Source organism: Melanerpes formicivorus, unplaced genomic scaffold (assembly GCF_026170545.1).
Source record: "Melanerpes formicivorus ecotype bairdi unplaced genomic scaffold, bMelFor1.0.p_v2 SCAF_65, whole genome shotgun sequence".
In the NCBI taxonomy this organism is placed as follows: domain Eukaryota; kingdom Metazoa; phylum Chordata; class Aves; order Piciformes; family Picidae; genus Melanerpes; species Melanerpes formicivorus.
This window is the reverse complement of record NW_027142417.1, coordinates 2735795-2746002: the sequence shown is the minus strand read 5'-3', so window position 1 is coordinate 2746002 and position 10208 is coordinate 2735795. Positions and strand designations below refer to the sequence as shown.

Sequence of the window (10208 nt, the reverse complement as noted above, 5' to 3'; positions counted from 1 at the left end):
GCGGGCCGCCAGCCGCCACGCCCCGCCCCGCTACGAGCTACGAGCTGGCCCCGCCCCGCCGTAAAGCGCGGCGCCGGAAGGTGTCGCGCTGCCTATTTAACGGCGTCCCGCCAAGGGCTCGCTCCTTCCGTGCGCGCTGCGGCCGTGGGGAGCGGAGGCGCCGTGCCGGGGGACCGAGGTGCCGCCGGCCGCCTGTCGGGGTAGGTGATGGGGCGGTTTCAGGCTGCGCGGCGGGACCCGGCCGGTGTTTGCCGGAGCCGCTCTCAGCAGGCGTTCGTCGGTGGGGCTCCCGGGGAGGCGGAGCTGCGGGCGCTCCGGTGCTCGGTAGCTCCGCGGTGTGTGAGCTCTGCCGTGCAGAGCTCTGGCTGCGGTAGCGCGGCGGCAGAGCGGGCCCTACGGCAGCAGCCTGCCGGTGCTTTTCCCGCCTCGGGTGTCTGGATCCCGGACAGAACCACACCAGCCCTGGCACAGGCGGGACCCTGGCTGCTGGCATCGTGATGATAACTGTTTGCCGTTTACCCAGCTGAGTTTTGTGATGAGCAATCTCGTATCTGATGTGCCAGCTGGAGGGGATTTGCTCCAGTTTGGTTTGGCAGCAGCAGGTCTGATGGTATCCGCTCTGTTAAAGGTGCCGTGACACCAGCCCACCTCCTCCGCTGCCCTCCAGCGGATGCCATCCGCGCCGGGAAGCCTGCCTGCTGGAGAGGCCAAGTTGAACGCTGCCACTCCGGTAAGCCCTGGGGCTGGCTGGGGAGGGGCTGTGCTGGCCACCTCTGCTGCTGCCTGCAGCCGGGCTCGCTGCAGCCGGGCTCGCTGCAGCTGGGGTGTGACCTGTTGCTCAGACACTCCTGGCTCTGCTCTCCTTCACTTGTGCTGCAGGAGTCTAGTGGTGCTTGCTGAAAACGCCACGGGAGGAGCTGGGGAGAGCCTGGGATAAGATGCTGTGCTCTTTTGGCAGCAAATGTTTCTTTCTGAGGCCACATTTCCCTCAGGTGGCTCACCAGAGCTGCTCACCAGTCACTGGCTCTGGCTGGGTCTGTTCCAGCAGTGACTGCTGGCATCATGATGAGAGCTTTGCCGTTTACCCATCTGACTGGGTTTTGATGAGCATCTTTGACTCTGAGATGCCAGTGAAGTAAATAACTTTGCATAAGGTTGGTGAAGGGTAGAGAAAACTAACTTCTTTTTTGGAATGTACTGTGTTTTGTTGTCAGCTGGAAAGCAGCAGCCTGAAAGGTGGAGTTGTGATGCACCTGGCCACAGCCCTTCCTGCTCCTCAGCACCGCTGGATTCAGTGCAAGGCTGTTTGAGAATGTGTGAGTCACCCTCAAAAGCAGCTCAGGTGAGTGCCAGTCTAGGAAGAGAAGTGGCCTTAGGGACCCTCCCAGAACTAATGGAGTATTTAAATGTGCCAAATAAATTGGCCCAAACTGAGTAACTCAGGATTCAAACCTGCAGGAGAACTTGTGTTATCTTGTCTCAATGAGTGCCTACAGTGCTACTGCTGGCAGCTTCTCTGTCACCAAGGCTTTGGGGGATTTTCCCTACCTACCAGGTTGTCCCTTGCTGTGCAATTGCCATCCCCTGTGGGTGGTAGAAAGTCCTGGAAGTAGGGGGGGTTCCAGCATGCACTTAGCATGGTGTTGCTGTGATTAAGGCACAGAACATCAAGCAGTGTGGTGATACTTTAATACCTTTTCAAACTTCCACCAGCAAAACAGCTTCAATGCACTTGAAACTACACACCCCTCACCGGGTGATGCAGTTGAAAAGGAGCAACAGGAGCAGCTGTAGAGTTCAGGTGGCTGAAATGAAACATCAGATTCTAAATCCCTGGTTTAATTGGTAGTTGTAGTCTTACTAAAACCCCTGCTTCACTCCTCCCTTCACTGTGGGTGAAGCCAGAAGAGTTGTGTGTTCAGGCTGTGGCTTCCCAGGGTGAAGACATCACTTCAGAGAGCAGGGTCACAGAACTTCCAGCTAAGTCATGTCAGCTTTGCTTTGTTCCTCAGCAAAAATAGCACTGAACTGTCTCAAAAATCCTAAAGACTCCACAAGTACACAACTAGTAACTGCAGGCTCTCAAAAGTGAGGCCTCAGGCTTGAGTCAGGGTGGAGCTGTCACTCCTCATCAGCACCGAGGTGAATCCCTGGGCCGTAGGCAGCGATGAACTGGCGCAGCTGGTGGTGGCACTGTGTGAGGTACACATCCCTCTGGTGCAGGGAGCTCTCATTGCTGAGGTCACAGGGAAAGACAGGATTTGGAGCTATGCACAGTGCAGACTTGCCTGGGCAAAGGAGAAATTGAGATGTGCTGAAGGCTTGATGTTGCCTGTGACACAACACAAAGCTGTGACACAACCCTGTGCAGTGCCATCGAAGTGTTGCATCCTGATTCTTGCCTGGCTGCCAGATTGTGTGTGAACACAGTGACTGACACCTCCAACCCTTGTCTTTGTTCCCCAGGGAGAGAGATCTGTCTGTAGCTTAACCTGGGCTGAGGTGAGAGGAGCAGTGCCTTGAGCAGAAAGGATGGAGCCCTGGTGATGGCCTCACGCCCTACAGACAGCATGGAGGCTGTGTGGGTAAGGCAGCTGATCTTCTGCTGTTGGTGCTTTAAGCAGGGGAAATGCTGAACTCTCTTTGGAGATGGACTATTACTGCCATCAACTGACAGGCACTTGTCAGACTGACCAAGTATGAACACAAGGTACCCATGAGTGAAGGCTGAGGTCTGTTACTTACCGTGTTTGAGGGTAAGAGAGGACTCCAGTAGCAAGATGGCAATCAGTGCATCTTCCTCAAGAACCTTCCTTCTCAGACTGAGCTTAGTGTGAGCCTTAGACAGTGAAATCCTAGAGAGAACAGAAGCAGGTCAGAAAGAAAACACTGCAGCTGGAATTCCATCTGGAAGTTGGCTTTAAATCCAGAGCTCAGAGTGGAGTGGGGGATTTCCATACTTGTGAATCTCCCACAAACACTGGGCAGGGGGCCTTGCTGCATTGTCTGTTGCTAGTGCTCTTTTGCATGGGGAATACAAAGCTCTATCTTAAATCTAATCCTTCTTTTTCTAGATAGCTTCAGCAGTGATTTTTCAGTGATATTTTTGCCTGGCAGAGTTCTTTGAAACTAGTCTCAGTTTGCCAAGCAGCTGTTTGCTGTGTAGAGCAGGACTTACAGCATTTTCAGTGCAGATGCTGCCAAGGTGGCTCCATGGACAGAATCTCTCCTCACTCTGCGGCTGGCAAGGTAGTAGCCCTGAATGAGGCCTTCTGCTTCTGGGCTCAGTTCCACTTGAAGGTTCTTGGCAAACAAAATGAACTGGAGAAGGGAAGATATTTTTCCAGTTAAACACTTAAAACAAAGAGCTTATGTTTTCCACACCTTTTACCACAGCAGTGGCACAGGAGTGCTGTGTGGACAGTGTTTTCTGCCAGTGAAGGAGAGCTGCCAGCACTCAGCTGTGTGTAGGGGTAGATCTCAGATGCTGATCAGAATCATCTGTTGATGATCCTAGAGAACACTGAGTTTAGAGTGAAATATTAACTTGACTATTGATGGCAAACTGCTCTGAAGTGGGTACTGCAGAGAACCTCCTGATGCCAGAGCAGCATGACCTTCCCAAGTGTGCCACATCCCCAGCTGATGGGGTGCTGCCTGTTACCTCCTCGTAGTCCTCTGTCCTGAACTGCTGTGAGACTTTGTACAACATGGCTCTAGGATTCATGGCTCTCTTCAGAGTATGGTGCACAAGGGCAGCAGACACTTGACACACTGGAAACTCATCATGTATCAAAAGGCCAAAAGCATCTACCAGGTTAGATGGAACCAAACTTAGGTCCTAAAGAGAAGACCCAGAGAAAACAAATTACTTTGGGCTTTGGACTTGCAGAACCATGGCAGAAATGTTCAGCAGCCAGAGAGTGAGTCCTGCAAGGCTGCCTCATGAACTGCCTGTAACAGATGCAGTGAGACTGGTTCAGCAGTAATTGCCCAAAGCTGTTCTGAAGCACATGATCCCTCTTTGGGGAAAGCAGTTTGATTTGAAGTCACTGAAGTTGTGACTTTGGGGCAGTACTAACAAACTGGATTGTTTCCATTCTTTTCTAAGTTGAAGTAACCACAAACACGAGTGTCTGCTGCAGCAGAGGCACTGCCCTCACAAGGTGTGTGTTTACCATCTGCCCAAGGAACAAGCTGTCCTTTGGGGTGTGCTTCTTTGAGGCAGAATCCACATCTACAAAAGACCAGAAATTGGTCTGAATGGGGATAGTAACTTGCTGGTCAGCTTCTTCTCCATACTTCTTCCCAGGAATGAACACTGTTGTGCTTCTGCTCTCTAGCACTAGGACAGGACAAGACACAGCAGTTACATCTTTAGTTCTACGAATTCTGGTCTCTCACACTACCTGAAACCAGTCACCACTGAGGTATTCACTGAATTGTGACAATAGTGGAGCTCTGCAGTGGAGCCTCTGTGGCAACACCAGCTTACAGGACCTGGGCTTCTTTCTTACACACCCATGAAAAATAGCTTAGAGTTTCACATAAGCTGGGGACCAGCCCCAGCTGTGTTCTGTCCCCTCATCTGGTGTTAGGTGTGAGATTACCAGCCTGCAGAAGTTCCAGTTTATCCTTCCTGTAGGAGGACAGGTCTCCTATGTAACAGACACCACCCTGGGCCAGCACAGCGCTGCTGGCCTGGATGCTGGCACCTCCAGTCCCATGCTTGTCTTTGCACACAGAAGGGAAGATGTCGCTCGCTGGTGGGTGCCGCACGCCGCGGGGCAGGAGGCAGATGCTGTAATTCAGCAGCCTGGAGGATTAAAGCCCTGTCAGAAACTGTTCCATTGGCCTTTGCAAAGCTTCAGGCCGTGCTTGCTACTTGATAGTGACATCCCTGTGTACTAAGACTGAACCAGAAAGGCACCAACAGCTGGATTTGTAAGCCATGCCTAAAGATGGGCATGGCTTTTGATGCCTTCTCAGTCTAGTCTGAGAGCGATACAAATGTAAGTGTTTACACACTGCCTGTTAACTCCAAGTGCTGATGGAAAGTTGCCAGAGGAGTGGACAAGCAGAGCCTTTAGCTCTTGTCATTAGCAGCTTCTGGGGCAGGCTGCAGTTCTGATGGCAGAAGAACCTTTTGCTGGAGCTCTGCTAAGCAGTGCTGGTGTCACAACCCCACGGAGATCACTACCAGAGTGTTAAGTAGGTTCATTGTTAGTGAAGTTCTGATGTAGATTTATCACTTGAGACCAATAAGAATGTGCCAGGGATAAAAGCTGGGTGTATCTACTAGGAGCCCTGAGTATTAGTTTGCAAATGTAGCCTTCAGCTTTTCCTGTAAGACAGATCCTAGTATCTGTTAAATCTCCTGCTCTTAATTCTCCTTGAAGTGACAATAAGGCATCTCTTTACCTATCAATTACTAGTGTGTCACTTGTCACAATCAGCAGATCCAGGTAATCTGCACTGTCTTTCTCACATGTCTGCACTAGGCTCAGCAGTATGGCGAGCTTCAGAGTGTTGTGAGTGCCTGGAGGAACAACTTGAGAGGCAAAGACACTGGCAAGGACAGCAGAAAAGCTCCAGCAGGAACCTGAAGTCCGCCAGAGCAGATGCTGAAAGCTGTCGCTGACAAAAGCAGGACCTAAGGAAGACAAGGTGCAGGTTAAGCCACTTCACAAGAGAGCTCTGCAGGTACATCAGAGCAACTCAAGCTCCTAGTCTTGAGATGAAACTTAAAAGAAGTTTGTGTTAAGCAGGAATTGAGGGTGCAGACACCTGCCCCTTCTAAAGATAGCAGACATGATCTGCTGAAACTGTGAGGAAGGCATAACTGAAATACCAGGTTCATTTAAGTAAGACTTCAGAGTCCTTGCCCCTGGGCAGGAGCAGTGGAAGGACTGCAGTAAAGAATTGTGTGGTTTCCCAGTGCAGGCAAAGTGGGGAGCAGGAGATAGTCTCCAGTAACAGTAATGTCCATTTCAGACAGCGGCAGGCCCCAGAGTGGCTTTGTAATCTGGGTCTGCAGCTCACAGACCAGTTCTCAAGCTTCTCTTCCAGAGGGCTTTCCAACTACTTCATATTTAATGGAGCTTCCTTACCCCTTGGTTCACAGAGCTGTACGCTGTTGACTTCTATGCATGCTGTCACCTGCAAGCCATTCTGCACACAAGCTGGGATTCCTGTGATCTTGTACTGGCTTCCTATTTTCATCTTGTTGGCCAGCTCATCTAGAAATTAAAATGGTGGTGGGCAGTGAGGAACCTACAGAGGTGTTGGGGCATCAAATCAGTTTCAAAGGCACAGGCAGGAGACCTCACATTGTGAACAGCTCCATTGTACTCTGCAGAAAACAACAGCTGGGTGCCAGGCCAGGGTGACCATAATGGCCTGCAGTCAAGTGGCAGGGGCAGTATCTCCCCCTTAGATTCTGGGTTATAAATGTATTATTGTTTAGCTGCAGTTGTCAGGAAATGAACCATAATGCCACAGGCTTTTGGAACTGCTTTTAAGAGAATGAATGGGAAGAGGGTAGTTGTGAGTGTAGTGGGATATTCCTATTAGAAATCATTTAATGTTGGCAGGGGAAGGTAGTGCAGAAGGCAAAAACCCTGCTGGAATGTGGAAACAGCTGGATGGAGGAAGGATGTTTCAAATGCATGGAGTTGGTATGGAACACTTTAACCAAAGGAAGTAGGAAGGAGGCAGAAAACAAGGTACAGTGAGAATGGGGCACTGCAGAGCTGCCCAGGGCCCTGCATTCCCAGGAGGGTATAAAACACCTTTGCCCTGTGCACTCTTCAGTCCCCTGCTGACTTCAATTCCTTGCTAACTTCATGTGTTTTCCCCCAGTTTTAATAAAGAACTGCACTGTAAATGGTGACTTTGACCATTTTATCCAGAGAAACAGATCTGTCCAGACAAAGCAAGAGGTTAGCACAGTTCAGCTCTAAGGCTTTTAGACAAAACTCCCAGCTTCTGCTTACCTCTCAAGAAAACTGTAAATGTCTGAAGCCTGAAGTGTGACTGAGCAGTGGAACAGCCCTTCAGAGCAGTGAGAGCTTTTGCATCAATCATTTCAACTATTTGTTTATCTTTCAAAATAAAGGCAGAGAAAAGGTTAGTTGTGAAAACAGCACAGGGCTGGGGGGTGTTTAAGTGTTCTGGGGCTTTCCCCTCTTAACCACTTTGGTTACTTGTGTAACAAGTGGGAAAGTAACACATCTAAAATTAAAGCTACACAGATCCTGCCACCGGATCTCAAAATAGAAGCACAGGGATCCTACCACCAAGGACTCGAAATTTCATGTCTTCCTGCAGTGGTGAAGAACACAAATAGCACACAAAGTCACTCCTCACTGTGGCAGATTCCGTAGCTCCAGGCAGATGCATTCTTATGTACCTAAACCCTAAGGAAAAAACTCAGTGAAAAGACTTTATCAGCTGTTTGGCAGGAGGACATGGCTCTCACTGGGAGTTTCCCACGAAGAAGTGGTTAAGCTACTGGCACAGTGAGAGTCCCTCTTTATCCTGTGTGTCTCCCACATGCTCTCTGTAATTTATTGTAGTGCCACCAGAAGACAGCAGGATTTCCCACTGCACATTCCCAGGTGGAACACTTGGCCTGGCTCAGCAGCAGGAATGAGCCACTGCTGTTTCTGCCTGGCCTGGGGATGAGGGAGGATGTGGACATTCATGACTAGAGGCATGTGCCCTCATAAAGACATGGCTGTGATTTATTCTGCAGGCTCCAGGCTTGGGGATTTCATTTCTCTTTGACAAATTTCTGGTCTCTGTTACAGGAAGAAGAAAACAAAACAGCCTTAAAAGTACTTAAGGCTTAACCCTGCAATGAATCTAGCAGCTACTCAGAAGTACTTCCACAGAAGCCAGCTACTCCTTAAAGCAAACCTGCTCTGTGCTGGAGGCCTTTGCCAGTCACTGCAGCATACCTTTGTGTGCTGCCTGTATGGAAAGTGTGTTCTGTAGTTGAGATTTTTTCCCTTTCAGGTAACTTGTGACATTGGCAATCTCTCTCTTCTCACAGCAGCTGTCTTCAGCAGTAGGAAAACAGATTGCTGGCATAGCTGTGCTCCTAAAACACTTAGTGGCACTGAGCAGCCACTGGCAAGCTCCACTGCTTTCCATTAATAAAAGCAATCACAATGAGACCACGTAGGAAAATGCTTTGGAAAGGGCATGGATTCTCTAAGTACCTTCAGAAAAGGGACAGGTTTCCTCAGAGCAAAGGAATCTTGCTCCCTGTGTGTATTTTGTTACAGTTCCCAGCGCGAGGGCAATTCCTTCAGCCACGTAGAATCTCTGGGAGGTGTAGTTGAAGGGAAATGCAGAGAGGCTCAGAAGGTAGCTTGGTAAAGGGGGCAAGTGTGTTGGTTTCAGCAGGATGCTGATCTGACAGGAGACACAAATCAATACCTTTATGTCTTTAATGCCCCTGAACCAGCTTTGCTTTCATGGACAAACACCTGTGAGAGAGCTACTGGCAAAAAAAAGTTTCATGCTAATTACCTCCAACCCTTTGCAGCAGGGTTGGGTGAGACTTAGAGCTATTCTTAAGGAGAAAAATTGCTACAATCAAAGGCAAAAGTTAGTGCAAAAATGTTAACTACTTAAGAGTGAAGGTCTAAAGGGCAAGAAGGCAGACTCACCTGGGCCTCTGTCTGCAATTGTTCAATTAATGACAGTGTCTTAATAGCTATGAAACAGACCTGTGATGGAAAAAGAGCCTCCTCTTAGAACAGAGAGCCTAGCTGAAAGACAGGAGGCATCTGCCTGCTCCTGTGGATCAGTGTGTATGCACTCACTGACTGAAAGACCCGTGCAGCTCGGAGGGGGTGATGGAGGATGTAGTTTCCAAGAGTTGCATCTAATTCAGCAATATCTGAGGGGTTGATTGAGATGGTGAAACGATAAACAGCATAACTCTGTCTGGAGTCTGGAGGAGCAAAAAGCATCCTAAATAACTGCAGTGGTGGTGCACCAGTCCTCACCAAGGTGACAGGGAATCTGAGTGAGTAATACCATTGTATTTTCTGCAATCCTGCACGAACTGCTGGAGGCCACCACTTCTGTCAAGGTACACCAGAGCAATTTCCCTCATCTGCCGAGTCCCACCGTGCATCTTCCCAGAGAGATCTTTGTGCTCCAGCAGTATGTTTGACTAAACCGTGATGAAATGATGTTAGAAGTGGCCCTGTTGTGCTAATAACCAAAGTATCTGTTAACAAAGCTGTACAAAATAAACTGTCTGTCTTTCAAACCATGCAGTTCTCTGGGGGTTTTCAAGTATCACTGTTCCAAGGGCAGTTCTTTCCCCGGGCTGACTCATACTACATTCCCAAAGTAAATTCCTGAGGAGTGCTCTGGTGTTTTCTCAGTGGATTATTTCACTGCCCAACTCCCTAACCCCTGAAATTCAAGCTTGCATTTAAAGTGAAATCTTCTACCTTGAAGCACTCTTTTGCTGAACTTGGGAGGAGAATTGCCAAGGCCAGAAATGCTATTCTGTAGACAAGTTTACCATCTGCTACAAAGCCTCCTTTGTCCTCTGGGCAGGTGACCAGTACCACTCTCCAGAACCAGATTCAGCTACCTGGTGAAGGACCAGACAGACAATTAGTGAGCTGATGAGTGAGCAAAGCTCACAGCAGATGAAGGATCCCTTGCAGGCATTCACAGAGCAGGGTTTGAGAGGGCCAACCACCACTGAGAGAGGAGTAAGGGAACCAGTGCCACAGCCTTGCAGAACTGCGGGCTGGGAGCAATCCTTGGTGGCCTGAAGCAGCGAAGTTTAACACAAGATGAAAGAAAAATGACAGTAGGATTTTGTTTGTTGCAGTTTCTCTGCACCATTGCTGCTGCACCCCTCAGTCCCACCAAGGGGGGACTGGATGTGGCACTTGGTGCCATGGGCTGGTCATGAGGTCTGTGGTGGCAGCTTGGACTCGGTGAGCTCTGAGGTCTCTTCCAACCTTGGTGATTCTGTGAAAGAAACACACACCCCCCCCCAGCTCCCCCGTACGTCCCTGGCCCCCACGTTCCCCACCCCTGACAGCCCCTGGGGTACCTCAGCCCAGCCGGGGAGCTCAGGGCCTGAGGCGGGAAAGTGCCAGCGGCGGGAAAGGCTCCAGAGCTGCCCCTGCGGGGGCCCGGAGGGCTCTGCCTCCCCAGCAAAGCAG

At 49.9% G+C, this 10208-nt stretch overlaps 1 protein-coding gene, 1 long non-coding RNA gene and 1 other non-coding gene across 4 annotated transcripts; 2 read left to right on the top strand and 1 right to left on the bottom strand.

Annotated features, from left to right (window-relative positions):
• Positions 1–95: 95 nt before the first annotated feature.
• LOC137453339 (uncharacterized) lies at positions 96–9292 on the top strand. Of its 2 annotated transcripts, none has more exons than XR_010990328.1 (6): positions 96–200; positions 629–730; positions 1215–1342; positions 2467–2585; positions 5502–5703; positions 6594–9292. It is a non-coding gene; the product is annotated as an uncharacterized lncRNA (long non-coding RNA). The 2 variants fall into 2 exon arrangements; XR_010990327.1 differs by having other exon boundaries at positions 97–200; positions 7812–9292.
• Positions 486–564, top strand: LOC137453370 (small nucleolar RNA SNORD87). Its single transcript, XR_010990350.1, has one exon. It is a non-coding gene; the product is annotated as a small nucleolar RNA SNORD87 (small nucleolar RNA).
• MCMDC2 (minichromosome maintenance domain containing 2) lies at positions 1679–9151 on the bottom strand. The gene is made up of 14 exons (XM_068162508.1): positions 9052–9151; positions 8835–8965; positions 8679–8738; positions 8226–8421; positions 7296–7418; positions 6996–7103; positions 6111–6239; positions 5422–5653; positions 4611–4816; positions 4179–4345; positions 3665–3841; positions 3179–3321; positions 2746–2855; positions 1679–2288 (listed from the first exon to the last, which is right to left on the bottom strand). Exons 1-14 carry the CDS (start codon positions 9149–9151, stop codon positions 2122–2124), a joined length of 2049 nt encoding a protein of 682 aa, XP_068018609.1. The 3' UTR covers positions 1679–2121.
• Positions 9293–10208: the final 916 nt, after the last annotated feature.